This window comes from Castanea sativa, chromosome 9, assembly GCF_040712315.1.
Source record: "Castanea sativa cultivar Marrone di Chiusa Pesio chromosome 9, ASM4071231v1".
NCBI lineage: Eukaryota > Viridiplantae > Streptophyta > Magnoliopsida > Fagales > Fagaceae > Castanea > Castanea sativa.
In genome coordinates, this window is record NC_134021.1 from 479,385 (window position 1) to 504,706 (window position 25,322).

The 25,322-nt window shown below is 32.6% G+C and overlaps 2 protein-coding genes across 4 annotated transcripts; both read right to left on the reverse strand.

The window, feature by feature from the left end:
* Positions 1–4,191: 4,191 nt before the first annotated feature.
* LOC142611355 (telomere repeat-binding protein 2-like) lies at positions 4,192–11,995 on the reverse strand. 3 transcript variants are annotated; one of them, XM_075783465.1, is made up of 11 exons: positions 11,889–11,995; positions 11,077–11,167; positions 10,059–10,215; positions 9,105–9,942; positions 8,689–8,829; positions 8,458–8,520; positions 8,297–8,376; positions 5,780–6,018; positions 5,275–5,586; positions 5,137–5,200; positions 4,192–4,738 (listed from the first exon to the last, which is right to left on the reverse strand). In XM_075783465.1, exons 3-11 carry the CDS (start codon positions 10,137–10,139, stop codon positions 4,574–4,576), a joined length of 1,983 nt encoding a protein of 660 aa, XP_075639580.1. In that variant the 5' UTR covers positions 10,140–10,215; positions 11,077–11,167; positions 11,889–11,995; the 3' UTR covers positions 4,192–4,573. The 3 variants fall into 3 exon arrangements, with proteins under 3 accessions (XP_075639580.1, XP_075639578.1, XP_075639579.1); XM_075783463.1 differs by having other exon boundaries at positions 10,035–10,215; XM_075783464.1 differs by lacking the exon at positions 11,889–11,995 and adding an exon at positions 11,329–11,467 and having other exon boundaries at positions 10,035–10,215.
* A 5,548-nt stretch (positions 11,996–17,543) lies between these two features.
* LOC142610454 (oxysterol-binding protein-related protein 3A-like) lies at positions 17,544–24,028 on the reverse strand. The gene is made up of 10 exons (XM_075782263.1): positions 23,702–24,028; positions 23,137–23,230; positions 22,397–22,513; positions 22,232–22,304; positions 22,014–22,132; positions 21,664–21,785; positions 20,491–20,667; positions 19,845–19,989; positions 18,462–18,640; positions 17,544–17,997 (listed from the first exon to the last, which is right to left on the reverse strand). The coding sequence occupies exons 1-10, from the start codon at positions 23,797–23,799 to the stop codon at positions 17,751–17,753; spliced, it is 1,371 nt and encodes a 456-aa protein (XP_075638378.1). The 5' UTR covers positions 23,800–24,028; the 3' UTR covers positions 17,544–17,750.
* Positions 24,029–25,322: the final 1,294 nt, after the last annotated feature.

Here is a 25,322-nt window from a genome sequence, read left to right on the forward strand (position 1 = left end):
CGGACTCAAGCCAAGGAGCTGATTCTTATATTTCTTCTTTCTTAAAGACTGATTACAGATATTTGATCTACAGTATTTTATCTCCCTCTTTCTCGATCCCTTTTCTTAGGGACCTCTCTCTATTTTATACTTTTTTCTTATTGTCATTCCCTTCCTCCACGTGTAGGTCTAGATTGCTAGTGCTGATATTTGTCCCATCAACACCTTTCGGAAGTCTTTGGGTAGTAACTATAAAGCTGAAAATCACTGTTCAGACATCACTTTCTCATTAATGCAGCCAAAGTTTTGGATGCAAAGTATTCAATGCGGTGACAGCAGTTTCCCTTAGATATTTTATAATTGTTCATTTACTCTGTGCTTCCATGAAACGTATCTTCATCAATGGGACCTTCTGGAAAATCGTTTTGCACAAAAGGTAGTAACATCTAGCCGTTGCTTCGTTTAGCCGAGGAGACACCCCTCCTCATCTGTCCTCGGACAAAAGAACACCCTTAGACAAAGCCCATGACCTAATATGCGCTTTTGAGCCTTTATCCCTACAGTTTTCATTAGAGTTTAACTGAGATAATAACAATATGACATATTTGCTCTTTTTCAAAATATTAATAGAAAAATTGCTTGATTTTAAAGTTTAAAGAAGAATTATAAACTACCCCAAACATAAAGGATGAAAAATGTTTTTTTCCTAAGTTTTTGTTTTTGCTTTGTGCGTAAAACTATGTGTTTTTACTTAAAATAGTTTGTAAAAAAATATACAAAAAGTTAACCCAAGAAAAATTGTACGCGGAATAGTAAATTTTGGCTCAACAAAGTTGATTAAACCAACAAAAAATTTCTAAAAACACAATAGAATGACACAACATTTTCATAATACCTTTATAATTTTGTTATATTTTATTTTAACTTTTAAAGAACTGACAACTCAGTAGTTTTGAAAATATTGTGACAACATTTTTATTTTTATTTTTATACAAGATAGAATTTCTACTCTAGCCTAATCTAAGTGTATATGTGTGTAAAGCTCCCTCCTAGAGACTTGAACCTCGGCCCTTACTCCTCCACACTCCACAAGCATTTATACTTGTAGAGTAATCACCGCACCAAGGTGTCTTAACATTTTTCACACAAAAAGATGTTATGTCCATAACATTTTCACAACAAATCATAAGTAGTAGGTTACTACAAGTTGTTATTGGTGGGCAAAAAAGTAATTTCATTGGTAAGTTTAAATTAAAACCAATAACAATTTACCATATTTGATTTGTTATGAAAGTGTTGTAAACATTATTGTGGATATAGCACTTCTTTTTCACAATACTTTTATTTTTAGTTGTAACCGGTTCTAGTATGATAGTTTATTATTTTATTTTGACCTATAATGAATTAACACCTCAACAATTGTGAAAATATTGTGCCAATTCGTTATATTAATATTTTATTATAATGTGAAACATTGTGAATTGAACAAACCAAAAATAATATAGCAAATATACTACAACTTTATGCATTCACAAAAAAAAAAAAAAAAAAAAAAAGCAGCTAGCAAAACATTGAAAGTTGAACAAACCAAAACTACTGTAGCAAAATTACTATAACTTTTCTCATTCACTCTTTTTATATATAGAAATATACATTGCACTTACAATGTAAATTTATATTGTAAACACATAAAAATTGGCAAATGTTACACACATTTGCAAAATTTGTACAATTTTGTTTTTGCAAATGTATATAATATTTGCTACTTTTTGTGTGTATACAATGTAAGCTTACATTACAAGTAGAAAGTAAACATATAAAGATCCTTTAAAATAAAAAAGTAAGCTCAAACCAAGTTGGTGAACTTGAAGAAATAAAAAAATAAAAAAAAGGGAAAGAGGCAACTCACTAAACCAAAAATATTGTTCATAACACTGTTCATGAGTTTATTAAATGTTTATAATATTTGCTACTTTTTGTGTATATACAATGGAAGCTTACATTACAAGTACAGAGTAAACATATAAAGATCCTTTAAAATAAAAAAACAAGCTCAAACCAAGTTGGTGAACTTGAAGAAATAAAAAATAAAAATAAAAAAAGGGAAAGAGGCAACTCACTAAACCAAAAATATTGTTCATAACACTGCTCATGAGTTTATTAAATGTATATAATATTTGCTACTTTTTGTGTGTATACAATGAAAGCTTACATTACAAGTAGAAAGTAAACATATAAAGATCCTTTAAAATAAAAAAACAAGCTCAAACCAAGTTAATGAACTTGAAGAAATAAAAAAAGAAGAAGGAAAAAGGCAACTCACTAAACCAAAAATATTGTTCATAACACTATTCATGAGTTTATTAAATGTATATAATGTTTGCTACTTTTTGTGTGTATACAATGTAAGCTTACATTACAAGTACAAAGTAAACATATAAAGATCCTTTAAAATAAATAAATAAAAGCTCAAACCAAGTTGGTGAACTTGAAGAAATTAAAAAAAAAAAAAAAAAAAAAGGGAAAGAGGCAACTCACTAAACCAAAAATATTGTTTATAACACTATTCATAAGTCTATTTGCTCTTTTTATATATAGAAAAAAGAGAACAAATCGATAACTAAAAAAGACAATGAATAGTATATATTGAACAAATTAAAAGTACTGCAGTTTTTATACATTCACCTAATAAGTGTCACAATATTTTTACAAAATATTTATTTTTAGTTGTGGTTAGTCAAAGTTTCATATTTTATTATTTTATTTTGACTTATAATAAATTGACACCTCAATAATTGTAAAAATATTGTGAAATTTGTTGTGTCAGTATAACAATATACATGTGAATTATTATAAATATTTAAAAGAAAAAAAAAGTACAAACCGAAGACTTAAAAAAATATATATATATTTAAAACGCTGTAGCTACAGTGCTACTTTGGTTTGTTCAAGTGGCGCTGTAGCAACTATTCAAAACTTGGAAAAAAAAGAAAGAAAGAAGAAGATAAAGACTCAATAAACCAAATGCGTACTGTAGGGGGCTTTGACGCTTTTTATATAGCAAATAGAAGAGACAAAGGGCTAACTGGCAAAGTGACAAATTAATTAATTCACGTCGATACTTATAGTGGTTTCAGTTATGGTAGTTTAAATTAATTAAAGTAAGTTATACCTTTGTTATTTTTTATGTATAATGGTCACAACTAGGATTGTACGGTTGTCCGGTTAGTTAGGCTTAGGTACGTGTTTAAATACAAATCATTGTACAGAGAATCGTGTAATGAAAGATTGAATACGAGTGATGTTTCTCATTCATTTGTGCCTCTTTCTTCTTCTCTTTCTGTTTCTATTTCGGCTACTTCGTTTCCTTTTTCTCAGTAACAGTCTTCATTTTTCTTCATTAATAAAGTCAAGGTTGTATTTAGGATCAACATTTGTGGGGACTCAAACCAAACTTCAACGTCATGGAGAAGGGAAACATTTTCAACAGCAAGCTAACCATCATTTGTATCAAACATGACTAAACAGGTTGGACGTCTCACCGCATTTGTGGATTTTCTTGCTTAGAAAGAAGCGTCAGTCGTGCAGAAGGTCATCTTTGCATTAATTTCTCCCAACAACTTTCAATCGCATCTAATGTGAAGTAATTTATTATGTTGAAGCCGAAATCCTGTAGATGCTGCTGTGTTGAAGATTAGTTCTGCAGAAGCTACTGTACTACACGCAATTTTACTGAAACAAACTGATATAAACAAGAATTACTGCAGGAAATAATTGGAAGTACTACGTTTTTTTTTTTTTTTTTTAACTTATAAAATTCAAGGACAAATTAAAAGAGAATTTTACCCAGGATGCAAGAGTTAAACATATATTTTTGCCTGAAATCTATTTATTTTAGAGAAAAAACAATGTTCAATATTAATATGTCTTAACTTTTAAGTTAAATTTCCATTAGTCACGGGTATCACTGTATCTTCATCCTATGTCCAGTAGAGTACAAAACATAAGGTTAATAATTAACCAATCCTCCACTAAGGCCACTAAACGGGGCCTAAGTGGACTTTCATGTCGCTTTCAGCAAGAAGATCTTTACCTGTAATTATCTGTCAGGCTTGGAAAATTTACTGAGGTTAAAGGTCACTTCCTTGAATTCAAAGTTAAAACACTGGTTATAAGAAAATCAGGCAAAGCCAAATTATCAGGAAATATTGGTTTGTACTTTGTAAAAAAAAAAAAAAATGCACTGAAAAATATACACCTGGTGATTAAAGAATTTATATACAACAGAGAATAAATTACATTGAAAAATCTAAATTGCAACAAGTCAGCAAATTAAGGAATCAGAAAAAGAGAATTCTTGAACCTTTACAGTGAATTTGGTGACTTCTAAGCATAATGCCATTTCTTCAATAAATCATGTACAGACCAACCAACCCTTCATAAGGAAAGGAGTGTTGGTTTGTGGATCAAGTGAATGTGAACATATTGCATAAACTTTCATTTACATAAAATTTCTGTTGTGTCAATCTTTCACTTAATAATAACAACCATAGATCTAACTCTAAACCTCTTTCTACATGCTCCTTTGTACTTCTCAAGAGCACAATGCCTCAGCTGTTTTGAGCTGTTGTCTAGCCTGATGCTGCGACCAGTAGGCATGGGCAGCTAGGACCCTGTCCAAAAGCTCTTGAGGAACAGGCTCTCCCCTCCTTTGATGAGGGGAGATTCTTGCCGTGTGCACCAAGGTCTTCCATTTATCCTGCACAATCCCCATAACCCATACATTACATATGGACAATCTAAACCAACCAATATCTTTCTACTTCTAGCGGCCAGAGTGATGCAATTGAAACCTCAACAACTACTAGTAACTTTTTTTTTTTTTTTTTGATAATCACAACTACTAAACTCAACAAAGCATCGACTCCAACTACAGAGCATTTCACAAGAATTAAATAAAACATGGCAAAAACATAAACACCAACAGCGGAGTTATTTTCTCCTCCCATCTAGTCAAGAAATTGCATAAATAAATAAATAAAAACAATAACCAAAGAAAAAGGAAATAAGCACAAAGAAGTCCAGGGGGGTCCAAGTGTGGTGCAACTATCAAATGAACCATTCAGCTACAAGTTAAATATTAAATGAATCACTCACCTTTAAATCAACATAAGTTCGATGCTTTGCACTGTCAAAAGCACGCAATTTAACATCACGCCACCTAAAACCCAAGAAAAAAGCTCATAAACCAGACACAATCTAAGCAATAAAAGTAAGCATAAAAAGAAAATAAACCTTCCAGTTCCAAGTTTCTCAACCGCCTGAACCAATGCTTCTACTTCTGAAACAGAGAATGGTCTCCTGATTCGGCGCCGTACAAACTCAGGATGTGATTTCTGATCAAATGGAACCACAGCCAATGGCTCCATGCTGGTAGCTGGAACTGCAACCAATGTCTGGGCCTCTGGCATAGCATTGCCAGTTGAACTATCAGCAAGAGAGGGAACAATATTGAGGTCTCTTTCAACTGAACCACCTGAACTCAACAATTGGCGATCTGGGGATGCATATGATGCTCCTGGTTGTAACATCAAAGGTGACAAATGTCTGATAATAGAGCACAATAAACTCATTAGTAACACAATTAATGCCTGATAATATAGAACATAGTAACACAATTAGAAGGTGACAAGATAAAATCATAAATCCCAGGCCAGTGAGATGTGAAGAATGAGTGCGAAGAAAAAAGGAGCAACTAAAAGATGATACCAGCCATAAAATTGACATACAATATTGTTACCTAGATAACCTGCGAGGTTTGCCCCCAGATTCCATAGAAGGGTGTTCTGTGCATGCAGGTGGTGTAATTTGTGTATGTCCAGGCTCCAATATAAAACCCAAACTATGACGCTTCTGAACTTGAGAAATCCCAGTCTGAAGTAGACTTTTGTTGTCATCTCTGATCTCCTTTCCCTGAAGCAGGATGCCAACATGCAATCCATCTCCAAGCACAGCAGTCACTGCCTCCATAACTGTCCTCTGCAGAAATTTAAATATCAGACACCACTGATACAATCAAATACACCCATGAAGCTTGCACAGAAAAACTTTTTGCCTCCTTCCAAAGTGTTACACAAAATGCACTTTGCAATAAGTTAGTGCTAAATTTTATACCAAAAAAACCAACGTACCATTCAACAACAATAAGTTCCTTATTTTTCCAGAGGACACAAGTATTATATGATCTTAAACCTGTTATGTGACATTGTTAATATATTTGTACCCTGATGAAATGAATGAAACATCCACAGCCAGCTTATTTCTCTTAATCAGGCATCAGAAGGAATAGGCACCACGACAACTCCAAAGTTACTAATCCTCCAGTGCTGAGAATAAATTGTATAATAACTAATATCCTGGACCTAATTTTCCCCAACAAAGAAGACATAGAATGAGACAGAGAAGTTGTAACGCAATATGAGAGAGAGAGAGAGAGAGAGAGAGAGAGAGTGCATAAATCTGTATATTATAATAAATCCCTGATTTGTGAAATTTTACAGTTATTAACTATCAAGAAAAAAAATCATAGACACTGCTAAATCTACAAACCATGCATCAACCTAAGCAATCCATCTAACTAACAAAACTTCATTGAAATTACAATCATGAGTGACAGAGACACTTGTGTATGTGCAACCATTTGTGGCTTTGAAACAAACATTTTATTCAACTATATTCTTTGTAATTTCTAAAAGCCATAATGTCTTTCTTATTTTACTGGAATTAAATTTATAAACACTGTTTTGAAATAAATCTCAAAGGAAAAATTATTTTCTTTCTGTTGTTTGGTTCAGGCATTGAAAAAAAAAATTAGAGTACTTTGTTGCCCCAATAATCTTTCCTATAAATCCCACAAAAACCTAAAAAATAATCATACAGTGGCACTAATGAGTATGGTGGCAGTGTAGGGGTAGGGAGGGAATGAGGGATGGAGGGGGTGGTGGAGGTCTCAACACAGATAAGTGGAGAACAGGAGTGTAGGAAGTGGTCACAGTAACGAAGGAGAATAAGGAGAGATGGTGGTGGCAGGGCTACTATGAGGCTTCATATGAGTGTGTCTACGTCTGCATATATATATAATATGTCAAACTTAGGTACAGTTCCTTAAACATTGTACATTAGGTTCTCCAATTAAATTTGAACACATGATTGCATTGAGCAATGAAGCACAAACAATATTATCTTTTCCAGGGACAGTTATATTCAATATATCAATTTAGTTAAATTTGATTGAGGAACCTAATGTACTACACCTAAGGGATCATACCTAGATTTTTTTTTTATAAGATAGAACTATACCTAAATCTTACCCTATAAAACATACTTACATAATCTTAAGATTAGATTTCTAAGTTCATAAGATATCAAACAATTATTTTCAATTTATTGATAATATAAATAATCCATTTCGTAGTAGAATTTATATAGGAATTATAAGAATGAAAGGTTGGTGAATATAACTTTTACAAATTAATAGAAAAAAATAGATCTATCTATTAATATAATCTTAACTACAATTTAGTTATTAATCATTACAATAAATTTGTGAAGGTGTAAAAAATTCTAGTCATAGTGTTACTTTATATGAGAAAATAATAAGTTATCAAGTTTAATGATTAACCTGCGCTCAAAAGAAAATAAATTAAACCAACACTACCTTTTAATACTCAACACGATTATAACCCCCAAAAAGATGGGTGCGGAGGAGGGAGTTGATGGTGGTAGTGCGGTGGAATGGAGGAGAGGTGGTAATGGCAACATGGAAGAGTAGGGGACAAAAGGTGGTCAAAGGCAATGTAGGAGGGTGGGGAGGGAGGGAGATGGCTATAGCAGGCATAGAGAATTGAGGCGAGCTAGGGAAGGGGTATAAGTTTTTCTGAAAAATGGCTTGCACTTCACCAAAGCATAAGCCCGTTTCCACCTGTTTAAAGTATAATTCTCTGTTGATCATAAAAAAAAAATTCTAAGGATTTACAATTTTCTATTGCACCAAATACAAGAAAATAAAGAAAATATTTCAGCAAAGTATTTTATACCAAAATACTCTCGGAGTTCAGCTAATAAGATGGTACTCCACATGATAAACTACCGAATAAAAAAAATATGACAAAACCTCCAAAAATCATGTCAAAAAGTTAAATTTTGTATTAGGTAGTTTGCTTTTATTAATATGGAGTACAACGTGGCTGTACTTTGGGGTACCAAATAATTCTTCAAAAAATAGTATGACATATTCAAAACAAAAGGAAATGCATACCTTGAGAGAACCAACAGTTGCAGTTGCAGGAATCTCTATTAAGAGCTCCGGAACCTTGAAAGATTTTATGCTAAACTTCACTGAATAACAAAGAAAAATGCATAAGAACCTATCAAAGTGAAACCAGATCCTAAAGCTCAGTACATTACAGGATTTCCTACCATCACAACTCTTGGACTCATGAGGTACTTGTTGACTTGCTACTGAGGATGATGCTCCAAATGCTGCAAGTAAGAGTTAGGAATACTCAGCCAAAACTGAATATATTCCTAAAGCCTAAACCTTGAACACAAACAGAAAATATAACAAAAAAGGAAAACAGGCATCCATGTGTTGTGAACCTGCAGAGTGGTTGTCACCATTTATTCTCTTGTTAGGAAAATTAATTATACCTTCATGGTGTAATCCTCCATCAGATGCAGATATTGGACTTTGATTGAAAAACTTCCTCTTTTTGAAAGGATAGATATTCTGTGATCTTTCATCTATATGAAAATTTCTCCCATTGCAGTAAATTGGATTCTTTTTTCCATCTGAAACGTTAACCCAAGTTGAAACTACGAGTAATTATAGATCATAAATTACAAAAAGGTTGATTGGTAATACTAAAAGGACTTGCACAAAAAATAGTGTGTTGTTCCTCATAATCCTCAACCAAAAACATCAACAAGAGCCTATTATGACTTGAATAGTATATATATGAAGTTCAATGGACTGTATAATATTACGTAATTTAATTTCAGTGACAGTGAGTGACCCACTAGTAACGAAAACATAAAGCATATTTCCAGTTCCAAAAAACCCCTACCCTTCAATTTTTGAGATTTCCTCCAGTGTCTGGAGGGAAAGAGTTTCTTCATTCTTCTCTGTTGAATATCTGGTGGTGACCTATAGGCTTTCGTTATGGTGCTGGTTTGAGTGCACCCAACAGAATTTTCGTCATCATCTCTATTAACTACTTTGATATTATCAAAATGCCTGGGAAAAGGAACAAAATTTACACAGTCCCTTGACAATGTCACCTTTACATCACTTTCTGAATTGACCAGGGCAAGAGGTTCCCTTTCCAGTTCCATTTGATCCTCTGAACAGCCTGCAACAGTTAGACTTTGGTCTATCCCTCTTCTACTTCTATATGGTCCATCTGCTAATTTACTCTCAAGAATAGCTCCTACTTTGCCTTCATAAACGTCCCCAAAGTAAGGGGGGCCACCCACTACTCTGCTTGAGGAATATCCACAATTATTTTTCCTACTGATTGTAGCCAACTTCTCAGCAGAACATGTCACCTCTGAATGATCATAAGCATTTGATGCAGAACCAACCTTATGACTAATATTGTCATGAGCCTGGCAAAATTCATTTAATTTATAGCTTTTATGGTGCCCTTGGAAACCTGGCACACAGGCAAAGGATTTCTCATCAAAATTTCCCCACTCACAAGGATCTTTCTTGATTGATCGTCCTTCATCCTCTCTCTCTCCTTTAGAGTTAGTGTAGAAAATGTGGTTCTGATCCTTAACACCAGCAGCATTGCTTTGAACAGAACTTTCACTCTCCTGCAATATATTGCCAGCTACACTAGCTAAAATTTCAAATGCACGTATTTGATTGTCATCACACTTCTTCCTGATTGGTCCCCTCCCCTAGAACCAGGAATTAAAAAAAAAAAATTTTAAAAAAAAATTACAGAATCAGGACACTGATCATTTCCATACAAAAAAGGTCAATAAGCAACCTTGGAATGGAAGCATTTGTTTACCCTAACGGATCTTGAAGCTCGAGGAACAACAGGAACCTGGAAGCCATCAAAACCGTACTCTAACCTCCTTTGCAAGACCATATTTTAGACATTCATTACAAAAAGAAAAATCATTAGATGATAACCAGCTTCCTTGAGTTTGCAGACACCAGAACACCTGCCAAACCAAAATTAGTAATCATCAGGGGCTTTTAGACAATATAAATACTAGGCAAACCAACATTAAGATGAAAACAATTACATAGATTCTTCAACTGTATTAAATAGGTAGCAATAATTGATACATATAGCAATTTCTATATAAAAAATGTCATAATTCCAAAATGGCAAAGAGCACTACAGCCTGTGAATGCATACTCTACTTCAGCAAGGCCATGAGAGTCAACAAAAACGAATAGATATTGGGGGGAAAAAAGTCCAACCATTTTAAAAAAAAGACACTTGATCACTTGAAACTTAATAATTTAGAAATAAAAACAGACCCAATCTATGGACTCTGATTCCATGAAGAAAAGGAAACGACAAAAATGCAATAATTTAATAAAATTACATTAAAATTTACAAATGATCTTAGAAAAAATACATGACCCAATTATAATATTACTGGTGTTGGAGTCTGTCTACCAGTTCCAATTTTTGTTTAAGTTCCTTGTTCACCAATGGATTAATAAAACCTTTTAAATTTAACTTTACCAAATCACCAGACAAATATAACAATACAATTAAAATAAAAACAAAAAAGATTTCACAAAAAATTTTGCAGCCTAATGCTGCTTTATTCATGAAAAAAAAAAAAAAAAAAAAAAAGAGTACCATTAATACACTTTCATACTATCCAATCTATGGATTATAATCCGAGTAGGACTTGAAACTTGAAACTTGAAACAAACCAGAGAAAAAAATACAAGGAAGGACTAAACAAAAATCCAATCTTGCACTTAAAAATCAAACACATTTGAAGCAAAAATGTGGTAACTGTCTGTTTATAGCAGACCAAAAAAAAAAAAAAAAAACTTACATTTACATGGGTATTTGAGGAACCTCCATTTCACCCCATCCTTGACGACAATTTATGCACACTTGAGCCTAATACATACACCCTTCAGTCACTGCAAATCCAAACAGAAATGACAATAAAAATCTTATCTTTTTATAAAGAATGCCAAGAAAAAAAAAAAAAAAAACTATAACTTTAAACCGTGACAAAGCCTACAGCGCATGAAAAGGGGGGAAATTTTATAAAAACACAAAGATGCCAAAAAAACATTACCAATGATAGAATAGTTTATGATTTTTCTTTTTTGTCCAAATGGGTTTTGGGATCCTTAAACCCTCATGGATAACAAGTACTGCCAAAACCAATTATTTTAATACCATTTAAGGTTATACGCTTATACTTCTTCTTTTTTGCTGAATATTATACACTTATACTTAAAGATCACACTTTTCTGTCCTTTGTATATCAAAGAGAGAGAGAGAATGAGTGAGGCTTTTAAAACATAAGTCCATTAAAAAATGCAACAAAAGAAAAAGGGTTCCAAAAATTTTATGAAAAACAAAACCACAAGAAACCAAATAAAAAAATGAGTCTCCCTCCAAAAAAAAAAAATGAAAGAAACTGAAACTGGTGAAATTTTAGGACAAATAATGGAAAGAACAAGAGTCAAATTCATCAAAGTTATTATCATTAGAAGTAAAATCTTTGTCTGTTAAATTATCATATTAAATTTTTTATCTGTCTGAAAACAGAGTTTGGTAAAAAGGATATAATATATATATATATATATATATATATATATATATATATATATATATATATATAATTCTCACCTATGAAACTGGGTTGTGTCTGATCACCAAAAACCCCCAGAAAAACCACCTCAAACTTTTTGTGTTTCACATAATAAAATCTTAAACCCCCACAACCACAACTACAAGTACAACCCCAAGCAAGCTTTATAAACTTTGACCTTTCCCAAGTAACTGTACCAGGGTTAACCGGTAACTTGGTGTAAAGTTTACTGGCTACAGCAGGTTGACAAAAACTACTTGGACCAGTTCCTTCGTTTTGGATGATCCACTCCTCTCCGTATGAGTTCTATGCTCGCCACGTGGGAGGCTCTCCATTCATTTGGCTTCATCTTATCTCCTTCACATAAGTAAAATTCACTCACTTTCAACTTTCAAATTTAAAAATAATAATAATAATAAAACTTTTTCGCTATTTTTTGCTCCAAACCAAAGACAAACAATTATTCCCTTTTTTTTCTTTTCTAAATTTTATTGGTATTTATATATGATAAATCTCACTCTAATAAAGATGTAAAATGAATTTTTTTAAATATATATCATTTTTTTTTAAGTACTGAATTTTCCTCTAACTCAATGGAGGGAGGGGACCAAGGCCAGTTGATATTTCACTGCCTACATATTATTCTTAAGCTAAAAATATATATATTAAAAAGATTTGCTAATTTGTTTGTGTGGTTTCCTCACAATGATATCTCTATTTAGCCTATCTTGTGTGTTTAATAACGTGTAATATTTTTTTTTATCAATATTGTATTATAAAAAAGATTTTATTTTCATTTGTCTATATTTTAACTTGTAATTTTTTAAGATTTTTTTAAAATTAATATTTAATAATTATCATTTGAGATTATAGATGTCACTACAAATTCATATTATGTCACTATATGTGTGTTACGACTTATCAATTTATTGACGTAGAATCACTTAATTACAATGATATGAGTAGAAGAATAGAAAAGGAAATGTTGGATTTTACAAATTTTTAAAAGGTTTGAGATACATTATTATGCTCTCTTTTTTCCTTCTTTTTTTGATACTTGACAGTTGGGGGGAGAAGATTTGAATCTTGTATACCATTGAAAACATCTAATTGAGCTACAAGACTTTTAAAACATTTATACTAATTTATTTTCTCAATTCTTAGGTTATCAAATTGTATGTTTAAACTTTATGTATTTAAATTAATATCTTGAGTTGAATGTTATTAGCTATTAATTGATATGTTTATCGATTTTAATAATATGAAATGTATGCTTACAGAAATTAAGATTATGGAGAAACTTGATCATAGTAATGAGTCCTAATCAAATTGTAAATAGACTCATATCAAGGTAAATTTTGCAAATCTTCTTGTTGATCTTTGTACAAGAAGATACTTTTTTTTTTTTGTTCTACTGATAGGGATCAAATTCAAAGCGCAAATCTACAAAATGGACTTTGCCAACCAATTAACCATAATTTTCCACCATATAATTTAGCAAAATATTGCACCAGTAGTTGGTCGAATGTAGCATTATAGAAGATGTTGCATATTGCTTGTATTGTTATATTTTCGTTATGATATTGCTAATCATGCAATAATACACTTGGCATTGAATTTATAAATCTAAGTATTAGAACTATCTGGATACTTGAATAAACCGACTCAATCACTGAACCTAAGTAAACCTGTTAGGATTTGGCCAAATTCAATGAAGATTGACAATCAACGATGAGTTAAATGATTCGAAACTTGCCTTTTATGGGTTGATTGTTGAGTTTCCCACATGGGAATCCAACACACCTAACCCGCCTTACCCATTGTTTGCTTACCTCTATTTTCAAGGATATATTCATCTAGACCAATCTCCACCCAAATTTGGTGAATATCTTGTGATCTTTCACTCCTCCCATCGCTAGATGGCCCAAATCCATTCCATCATTTTGATTGTGATCAGTTGATTTCCAAACGATCAAGACTCTATTTCTACTTAGTTGATAGCAGGTTTTTTTTCTCTCCCATTTGACATGGTTGGGTTGAGTGACAAGTTGAGCTTCAACTAGACTCAACTAGACCTATATACCCCTACTAAGAATATTTTTGAAAAATAAATTTGTATAGAATTGTTATGAATAAACCAAATATTACGATCTCATATTTTTTATAATTTTATTTGATTCTAGTCAACCAAAGCATAGGCATAATTACATTCTAGGTTTTTGGAACCAACACTACGTAAGAGTTGTGATCTTTTAAATTATCTAATTAAAGTATTACTGACATTCAATTTAAAAGAAAACTTTCTCTATTCTAAAATATTTGTTATTTACGATTTTTTTATAAGAAATTTATTTACTTAAAGTAAAAGCAAGACTTTTCCCCAAAAAAAAGAAGAAGAGTAAAAGCAAGACTAAAATCCTAATTTAAAAAAATAACATATTATTTGACACACAATCCTAAAATGAAAAGTATAAGACTTTGTTTTTTTTATTAGAATTGTTAAAAAGAAAAGGGAGAGAGAGAGAGAGAGAGAGAGAGAGAACAGGAAAAGATTCTTCCAATCTACAGGTATAAAAGGAAAACAGGAAACATGGGTCCTATTTTATTGTTTGTGTCCAACTTTCCATTTATTTTTTTGGCTAGATTTCCTTATCCAACTGGACCAACTCAAGCACTATCACCATCCCATTCACATGCAATAAATATGCTAGGAACAAATGATAATGAATATCTATGTCCCCCACTTTTTATATTCCTATTCTCTTCTCACCTGTCATCAGGAACCGTAGGGGGATTTCGCATAATTCAAATCTTTATATGTTGCTCACTTTTTAATTTGTAGAAGTCCACTTCATTTGTTTATGATTTTTGTGGAATTAATTGCGCAGTATTGATATATTAATATTACCTTAAAATTGTTTTTTTTTTAAAGGAAAAGATGGTCAAATAATTCCGTTTCACATATTCACCTGTACCTTTTTATTTAATTATTTATTAAATTTAAGTAACCCCCAACGGAATCTAATTGAATTTGGATGAAAAATGTACAACCCAAATTAACAAAACAAAAATTAATAACAAGTCAATAGTAGGAAATAGAAAAGAAAATGTTGTTCATTTATTAATAATACTTTTCACTTGGAAATAGATAGGTGAAGTGTTTGGAATGTTTAGGGGCTGTTTGCTATGATTATTTGAGCAACACTTTTTAGTTTTTAAAAAATATTATACGTATTTTCATATATTTTTTTACCCATATGTATTTTCAAAAAATATAAATAACATTACTAGAACAACGTTATCAAACAGCCCATTAAAATCTAAAAACGTGCTCACTCTTATAAGTCAATTTTTTTCTTCTTTTTTTTTGGAAATAAGTCAACTTCAATTGTTTAAAAAATTGTCGAATTAGATGCACATTATTAATAATTTAATATATGAAGTTTTACGCTGGCTTAAAACGATTCTTTTTTTTGGGAAGGGGGGAATTATTTCATTTCACAAAGCCTGATGGCTATGTATCCCAAAAAAAAAAAAAAAGCCTGATAGCCACCTCATAATTTTGTTAAAGTTGTGAAACCTCCACGAGAATCTATTTGACTTTGCATGTTCATGGACTTGCTAAAAGATCAATGAATTTGCAAACCTTATAACTTTTCTAAGCAACAGATAAAATCATAAAAGGGACATAGAAACCTATCCTTTTAATCTACCATACACCATACTCATGCAAACAACACCTAACTTTGTAAATACAAATATAAAGTTCAACAACGTATTATTCATCATCATGTTCTTATTATTAATTTATTATCATTTTTTTTTCTAAATTCAAAGATAAATATGGTCATAATCACTGTATTTTAACTAATGAAAGGGTTAAGACCACGTTCTAGCATCAATGGGTTTAAAACTTAGAATGTCTCAAAAGAACTATATACTTGAACAATATTCTTATTCAAAACTCAAAAGCATGCGCATGTCCCTCCTCATTTCGAAGTTTTGAATTAAAGCCATGATGTCTGAAACTGCCTGATTCACAAATAGCCAGAAGTTGCACAAAAGACACAATGATTTGTCGTAGAGTGACGAAAATTACGGGAACTTCGAGATAAGGGTGGTTTTATTTTTGTGGTGTGAAAAGAGGGTTAGCACTTAGCAGTGAGGGGAAACATGTGTCTGAGACTGAGTATAAATCGGAGAGACTGATACGTACTCACCACAAAGATACGTACTCGTCAATGGCTATGCTCATTCGTACGTACTTTGTGGCCTTGGTTGACACTTGAAACTGCCCAGTCTGCCCAGGCCACCCTCTCTCGACTCTCTCGCCCCAATAACGTGGGTTTAGCTTGTTGCCACCTTACACGTGAGGTCCACATCCTCATTACACTTGTCCATGCACGAATGGAACATCAATGGCATATCCCGTTCTTTTATGGCCACAAGTTTTATGCCACAATTTTGACTTTGACAAATAATTCATCACTTTTTTCTTTTTTCATAACTCGACTGTATCAAAGTTATAATAAAAGTTGTGTCCACTATTTTCTTATTACCTATTCTTAGAGAAGATCCATGCACACAGCTTTGTGCCACATTTTTTGAGATATTTTTTACTCGTTTTGCTATTTTTGCAAATATATTCGTTATGTGGTGGGAAACAAAACATATTAGTTATATTGCATTATTTAAAACTCAAGTCTCTAAAACTCGTGTTTTGTTAAAAAAAAAAAAATGTTAATTTGAAAGTGATATTTTACTAATCACACGGTCATCAAGTTGTAACAATAGTGTAATCTTAACAGAACCATTATGCTTCCAAAGGACCGAAAAATATATTATGCATTCAATGCATGATATATCTAGTCCCAATGTACAGCTTCCAATCTTGCGTTCTTGCCAAAAGACAAATTGGTTTTACAACATATACAAAAAAATTTCACACATTATTATAACTCGTTAATAGTGGCAAATTTGGTAGATCCAAAATCAATTTCACATGGATAAATCACTTACACAACTTATCTTCAGCATCAATTAGAACTTACCTCATCAATAAATTATAAACAAAAAATAAAAAGTCAAGCAAAATTATGTACACAATATACATAAACTTTCTCATCACAAATTATACCTACTTTGCGCTAAAACCTAGTGAGTTGGATTAGTCCGACAGAAAATGCTAAGATCACAACTTTTACCACAACTTGCTCACGTAGTAAGTCGTGAGTATTAGAGTAAAAGTGGTGCAACTCTACTACTTAGGACATGCTACATGAGCAAGTTATGGCAAAATTTGTGGTCCTAACATTACTCCCAATTTGGCTTATAATTTTCCACCTTCTTCTTAAAAAAATATAATTATCCACCCATCAGTGGCCCAATTATATATGCTATTCTTCTCATGTATAGTATATAAGTAATTTAATTGACCTTGCATATTCAAAATTTCAAACATCAAGGGGCGTTAGTAGTAACGTTGTTCTAGTAACGTTGTTTGTATTTTTTGAAAATATGTATAGGTAAAAAAATATGTGAAAATACGTATAATGTTGTTTAAAAACTGAAAACATATGTTTAAACACATGTACCAAACATGTGTTCCAATTAATCCCCTCGTGTAAATACAAAATGATCTCCCCAGACCATGTGGACCATAGGACCAGAGTGATCATAATTAAGAAATCAAATGCTTGAAAAACCAAAACTGCATATCAAACTTACAACGTTTTGCAATAATATATTAATATTAGAACTAGCTAAAACACAATATGACCTAATGGAAAAAATAAATAAATAAATTTACGCATACATATATGTAGCATACATCTTCAGGGCCCAATATTTCATATTGCCAGGGGTTGAACTCTGTTGATGTAACATATATATGGCATAGATCATTCAGGACTCGATATTTCATATTGCCAGGGATTGAACTCTTTTGATGAAACATCAGTCTCTATGACGCCATCTGAGCTATCAATAGCAGCCCGGTGTTCAGTATATTTGCCATTGTAGCAGTATATTTCCAAGTCACCCCAAGGTGTAGGAGTAACTTCACTGGTAGGATCAAACCATTTCGGAGTGAACTGATGGCCCGCAGACTCTCGGCTTCTCTTTTCAGCTCTCTGCCTCTCCTCTAGTCTGCAAAAGATTAACCAGACATATTAAGGCTTCTTGTTCTATCCCAACTTGAATAGAACTCAATTCACCAATCAAAATTTCAACCAAGAAGCAACGAACCTCCCTAATCTATCCATCTAAATGAAAATGCTACACTTGAGACCTGATTATTTCAATGAACAGGGGAAAAAAACATTTTATCCACAAGAAATTCGTGTTTCTAGTGGTACAATGGGTACAGTTGTGTTTCTAAGTTTAATATTTCGTATTCATTATTATGTTTGCAAAGAGAAATGCTAGCTACAGTGCCCAACTGCCATGGCCCTACACATTAGCATGGTACCACCCTGATTTGGGCTTATAACTATCATGGAGTTCACAATTATCATGAGTAATCTTATGAAATTTTATCCATTTGTTTCATGTGCATGTGTGTGTATGTGCGCGCGCGCGTGCGCAAGCACATGCATGTTAAAGAGAAAGACCTGCTCTTCTCAAAACCAGCTTGGGATAGGTCACCGCTCTCAAGTGCAGATCTATCAGGACGCAAACGAGAATCTGATTCCAATAACTTCTTGGGAGCAGTGTCAAAGCTGTTCAGCTTGTGTGCAAAATGTGTATACTGGAATCTGTCATTTTCCGGTGCTTTAGCAACTCTCCAAGCCTGCAAAGCGAAGAATACTTCCAATGAGATTTATTCACAGAATAATTTGCATGCTAGTTCAACCCGAAGAGCCTAAAAATTACAACTGCCAAAGATTTAGGGAGAGCTATAGATCAAAAATCATCTCATAGGCATTTAGCAAGCATCATAAACATCATCACCTCACCACCAAGGCAGTGATTTTATATTGCATGTTACATGGTAAGGAATTTCTTGACCAATAATTAAAATTTGGGGGGGAAGTGGGGAGCTTTCAAATCTTGCAATATAAGTTTATTACATGATTTTACTACATGATCATTTTAATAATTTTGTTATTTGTTATTATTATTATTATACAAATATGATTATCTTAATAATTGTTTCCAAAACTATACGTGATGAAAACAAAGACAGCCTCCAGGTCCTCCAATAGACTGTAAACCTTTTCTTACTTAAAAAAAAAAAAAAATAAAAATAAAAATTTACTCGTAAATAAATTCATTAATAAAAGAAGGCAATCCCAATACACAGGCTGTGTACAGAAGAAAGCACAAAAAAAGAAATGAATAGATTGTAAATCTAAATAAGCAAAAATAGCTATTTCTTGCTGAGTTATTCTTAAATATGATGTTCTCTAAAAGCATATATATGGTGATTCTCATTTTTTAAAAAAGGTACAAAGATATCCAGTGAGAGGCATTTTGATTCCCTTTTGGAGATTCAATTGTCTTTCCTCATAAATGAGAATGAACCAGATCAACTGCCAACAGAATTAAGCTTATCACCCAGCTAGGACCTATATGGTTTAGCAGCATCACAATTAACAAATTCTCAAATTCAGAACAGAATTTGACCTTTTAGCAGCATGTAATTGTAAATCAAAGTCTTAGCATATATACAACTTCAACCACTCTATAAGAAATAAGATGGTCATAACATCTCAGCCACCAACAATTTTGAACATGATGAGGCCACAGCACAACAGAATGGCCAATGTAGCACTATATATTAATTAATTAATTTTTGTATTCCCAGTGTGTCATGTATTAATTTTTCAAGAATTGCCATGTTACCATATCCAATGCCATGTTGTGTCCATGTCAATTCTATGTTCATGTTTCTTAGAATCTATGTAGTGAATGATGCATACAACGAACAAAATTTATGTGTCCATGTCACTCGTCAAAGAGTACAAACAGCCAAGAATAGTTAAAAAAGCTACCTCTTTCAGTTCAGTGCCAGGAAGTGGTTCCCCTTCTGAGTCACAGGGTTGATAACTCATTGATTCATTCCATTTGCCAGTCATCAATATCTTGGGTTCCTCAGCAGCATTATATACATACCCATCCACTTCGTAGCGACCAGCTCTGTAGACACAATTCCCTATATGTCAGCATAGGTGTGAAATCCTAAAAGGCAATACATAGACTGATGAAATACAGCTAAATATTCTTAATAAAAAATTTTAAAATAAATATAAACAAGCTTCCATAACAGTCGATCCATTCTAAATGTTTGATTCAATGAGACTATAAGCATATACACATGCAATAAGTATTGCAAGCAAGTCCAAATAATATTGTTGAGAGAATGCTGCAGCCTACAATAGAATGAATCGACAAGTATACAATCTGGATTCTGGAGTACAGAACCAAGAAATAATTCCTGCCTCTTTAATGGAAAAATGTTCATACAGGGCCAGTAGGTATCTTAGACAACCATATTAAGTTGGCATACTAGATCTGCAACCTTGCCTATATGTCCAAAATGTCTGACAGAGGATACTATCTTTCAGAATTAACAAATATTTGGACCATATTTTTGCCAGCAGGAGAAATTAACACAACTTGAAAGGATATAGACTATACCCAAACCAGCCACATGGTTGAAAATAAAGCACAACTTTGTCTCCAGTGGTCAAATTTGTCAAGACCATCTCCCCTGGTGAGTCAACCCAAGTTCGTCCAAAGATTAAGTTGTTTACTTTTGTTGGAGGGGGCACCAAATCAAGGACTACACCATCTCTTTTGAGGGTTACTCGAGACCTGCATCCAAACATGCAAATGTCAGCAACCTCTTGTAAAATAACACTTGCCACTAAGATGCATAGCAGACAAAATCAACACTATGCAAGGCTTATTATGTAGAACAACAAAAACTCTGATACCATATTTGACAGAAAAATATAATAAACTTTGGAATCAACACCTAGGGTTGGCTAGAGTCAACACTAAGGGCCAGTTTGGTACGTATGTTTACATAACAATTTTCAGTTTTTTTGGAAATACGAGTGAGTGAAAAAGTGTAGAAATACGTGTAATGTTGTTTAAAAACTGAAAACATGTGTTTAAACTCACGTACCAAATGGAGCCTAAGCCATTGGAAAAAAGTCTAACTAAAATTTTGTTCAAAAATTAAAACTTGTCTCCATTGGAGTACAATAGCACATTTATATAGACTACTAAGATTAAACCTTAATCCTAATTGACTTAGGTCAAAACTCAATTCTTAAATTACGAAAATAACATCGACTCTAGGAAATTGAATGATATACTAATAACCATGCTAGCTAATAAGACCTAAAAACAATCCAACATAAAAAAACTGTAATTTACGATCTTGATGTATTCCTTCCCATGTACACTCCCGGTGTACCTGGGTCTTTTGATTAATGATATTTCATTATTTATCAAAAAAAAAAATTGAGGTAGCTACATTAAAGAGCAAAGTCAGCCATTAATTGCAATTTTCCCCTCCAAACCACCAATCTGAAAACAAATCCTCCCCAAACCATAAGATCAGTTGCAATATCCCTTAAACTATAAAATCGAGCAATCAACCCCCATTGATTGGCAATATAAAATTGGCCCCCACCATTATGATTTTCTGTTAAATTCAAAAAAATTTAATGGAAAATCCAATTTTTTTGAAATGCATTCCCAATTCACAGATATTATTTCAATGTAGATTTTGCCTCCAACTCAAATGGGTTAAAATGGGTCCAAGTAGCAATATAGATAAATAGAGCAAAAGATTTTTACCTTCCAATAGGATAGACGTCAACTGAGTTCCCTAAAAATTTGGTTTTCACCTTTGAAGTTATGTCATAAATGAAATGTTCATTCTCAGCATGTCCAGCACTTATTGGAGGGTGATGACTTACCTGAAAGGAAAAATAATTCCTATGGGATATTAAAAGTAGGTAGCATCAACAATGCAGCACTAACTGAATGATAATTGTGAAAACTTCAGTTAATACCCACTAATCTAGAAATGATGTAAAAAGAGTTTGAAAATGAATTGCTTCTACTTCCATCAAAAGCATCATGACAAATTTTTTATAAATGTCACGACAATAAATAAATAAACAAATAGACACTTTAAAACTTACCTGTTCTGATATGAATGTAATGCCACCATGATTAACCATTTCATAAGTCTCACCAAGAATTGGATTAAATGGTTTCCAGGTTCTTTGGAGCGCATAGTAGACAGATATAAACCATGTTGCTGCAACCAGAAAGCATAAGTCTCAGATCACACACACACAGAAACAGAGACACAAGCACAAACACAGACAGACAGAGTAAGACATGAAAGAATACTTACTAGCATACATCAATCGCATGTAGGGATCTTCACATTCATCTGCCAGATCTAGTAGGTAGGAGTATTCCATCAGCTGTTACAAACAGCATAAAATTTATGAGTTTCCTCAACAGCCCAAAATAAAGTAAGAGCTTCCCTACAATGCAGTTAAAAATAAACACAAACCTCGGCCATTTTCTGCAGCATTGACATTGGCTCAAAAATAAGTACTGGAAGTGTCACCATTGATGTGACATCAGAGCCTATATACTTTTGCATTATTTTCCAGTAACTATCCCGATCCTAAAAAAAGCCAAGAACAAACTTGAGAACTGAGAATGCATGTATTCATAAATAATATAGAAGAAGACAACTTTAAAATAATAAATCTATTTTAGTTTTTTGTTACATAAGAAAAAGCACCTTTCTCTTATTTAAATTTGAGCTGAGCAACTGTGCAACTACCAACAAAATCTAAGCTTTTATAATTACATATTTACATTCTTAAGCATTGCAAAATCCTGACGTATGATCTCATTTGTGTATTGAAACACATTGTATGATAATTATCAAAAGTCATACAACACTTTTTGGCATAGCAAAATAGGCCTCAGATGCACCAAGATCGAGTTTTCACCATTCCTTAAGATGTGGATGCTAAAGGCTAGGAAGCACGGACACGGGTACAGGTACGATACGGAAACACAAGAAATTCTGAAAAACTATAACATGACACGACAGATAGGACACGAGTACAACAACGCAAATGAAGTGCCCCGTGCTTCCTAGGTTAAAAGTTACTACTTAGGTAATTACTACATAAGCTCAACATGATATTCCAGAGCTGCAATCTGAGTACACGTTTTCATAACCAACTCACTTGGGTACCGCAAAACGAGATAAACATAATTGATAAAGTAGTGTACCTCCTGTTTCCATCTTCCTTTACTTGCTTCAGCTTCAGCATCTTCAGTTCCTCCTTCGGGATTAACGACTTCAAGTCCTTCGTAACCAATTAAACTGGATATTTACAAGTATCACAAATTGTCGTAGATTAGATTCTTCAACACATGGAACTATATTATGGCTGCATTTGTAAAATGAGCGTTTTGTTGTGGTTGCAAAACAACAGTGTTATGGGTTTTAAAAACGGTCTTTTAATCTCCCAAAACGCCTAACCAAACGGACCATATATTCACTATGCATAACAAGCCCTTAACATTAGCACCTCAATCAGCACAAACTTCTAAAAAGCCTGAATTCAAAGAATATTGAATTAAATATAAAAGGATTAAAGGAGTAGCGCAAATAATTCAAGGCTGATTACTGAGCAGCTCAATATCAAACTATATATATTTATTCTATTTTAGCATCATTAAGATCCAGAAACAAAGAACAATTAACAGTACAAATCATCGTGTACAAAAAATCCAAAAAATTGAAACAAAATTTAAGATCACGTTAAAAAAGCGAAGGTTATATATAGTATACCCGTTGACTGATTTGCTCATAGCGCTCCCAAAATTCGATATACTCGCAGCGATGGAGGAGAAAAACCCACCGCCTTTCTTCGGATCCGTGGAATCCATTTCTCAAAACCCTAGCGAAATTCTCAGCAGAAAGAGAGAGTTCGATCTTTGAAAAAAAAGGGACTAGAATTTTGGGATTAGCTTTATAATGCGAAAAGCGAGGAAGAGCAACTTTTAACGAATCTCGTTGGCGGTTCGTTTGTTTGAAGTCAAAAAAATAAAGTTGAAGGAAGGAACTTTCTCTGGCCCATGCGGATGGAATGGAAAATTAAAAAAAAATAAAATAAACAAAAGGGAAGATGAAAATTCTAAGGCACACGCGTTTTATTCAGGAGCGTGAGATTTTTCGTGTGCATTGGGCAACTGATTAATAGCTACTAGTTTTTTTGCTCAAATTATGTATAGTTTGTGGATTCATATTACTTTTGGCTTTTAGCTTAATTTGTCTTTGGTGATAATATTTTCTAGATAATTAATTATTTTTTTAAAAAAAATTTATTAAACTATTTTATTTTTTTATATTTGAGGGTAACTTAAATGAGTTATAAAATAATCTCTTAACTTTTCTTATTTAGTTTAGTGTGAGATAGAGTTGTTTCCAAAAAGATTTAGTGAAATATAATTTCTAAAAATAAGTCATATTTTTTAGTTGACCAAAAATAGTTTTCTTTTTACTTATCTTTTTTTAATACTACAAAATACTAAAAATACGAAAAAATATATTTACATAAAGTTTTCCATAAAACAAACGGAGCGCTAGAGTAACTTTAAATAATATTATACTTTTAACTAGATGTGAATTTTGATAAATCCGCTAGCTATTGTATTACATTATTTTTATATATTCTTTATACTTGTAAAATTTCAAGGTGATAAAAAATAAATAGTTATATTATTAATTAATTATTTAAATTTAAAATTTTGTAGTTTAAAATAATACATAAAAGAGGAGTTTATAAATCAAATAGTAAATAACAAATTATTAGATGATATAACATTATTTAAAGTACACCAAATAAAAATAAAAAGTATCTTTCAAGCGGACCTCGTGAAACTCCCCTCTCACTGACATGTGTGTTCCACGTGGTGGGCCTGTGGCATGCAAGATTTTTCCCACAAAGAATATCTTATTACACTCTTGGTTTAGCTGTTGTATGAAATTAAGAAGAATCCAAAAAGGCGGCCTGGCCAGCCCAAAATGCTCTCATCCTCACATGCTTGCCAACTTGCAAATGTATTAGGCTGCTTTGCGTTAGCCGGCGAGAGATTTGAATCATTTGAGAATTTCTCTTTTTGCCTACAGCGTCGACAACTCAAAAGCGTTAACGTGATACAGTACGTGGGTGGGGTTGTTAATGTAATATTAATTATCACATGGGGCCACGTACATGGATGGATCACAATTCACAATAGCAATAATAATATTCTTATTCATATTCATATTCGCGTACCATCTTTGTATTAATCTTGAATAATAGACTTACTACATAACCGTCATAACGAATTAACGATGGCACTAGGATTTGGTATAAATTATGCTACAAACACTTTCTCAAAAAAAGAAAAGGAAAAAAGAGATAACT

Excerpts from the sequence above, each read along its gene's own strand:
- LOC142611355 (XM_075783463.1), bottom strand. The coding sequence starts at position 10,139 with ATGGTCTTGCAAAGGAGGTTAGAGTACGGTTTTGATGGCTTCCAGGTT. Across the intron at positions 8,830-9,104 it reads GAAATCTCAAAAATTGAAGG|ATGGAAAAAAGAATCCAATT; the intron begins GTAGGGGTTTTT and ends TTAACGTTTCAG. Across the intron at positions 8,521-8,688 it reads TGGAGGATTACACCATGAAG|CATTTGGAGCATCATCCTCA; the intron begins GTATAATTAATT and ends TCTTACTTGCAG.
- LOC142610454 (XM_075782263.1), bottom strand. The coding sequence starts at position 23,799 with ATGGATTCCACGGATCCGAAGAAAGGCGGTGGGTTTTTCTCCTCCATC. Across the intron at positions 18,641-19,844 it reads CTGGCACTGAACTGAAAGAG|GCTTGGAGAGTTGCTAAAGC; the intron begins GTAGCTTTTTTA and ends TTCGCTTTGCAG. Across the intron at positions 17,998-18,461 it reads GCTGGTTTTGAGAAGAGCAG|ACTAGAGGAGAGGCAGAGAG; the intron begins GTCTTTCTCTTT and ends AATCTTTTGCAG.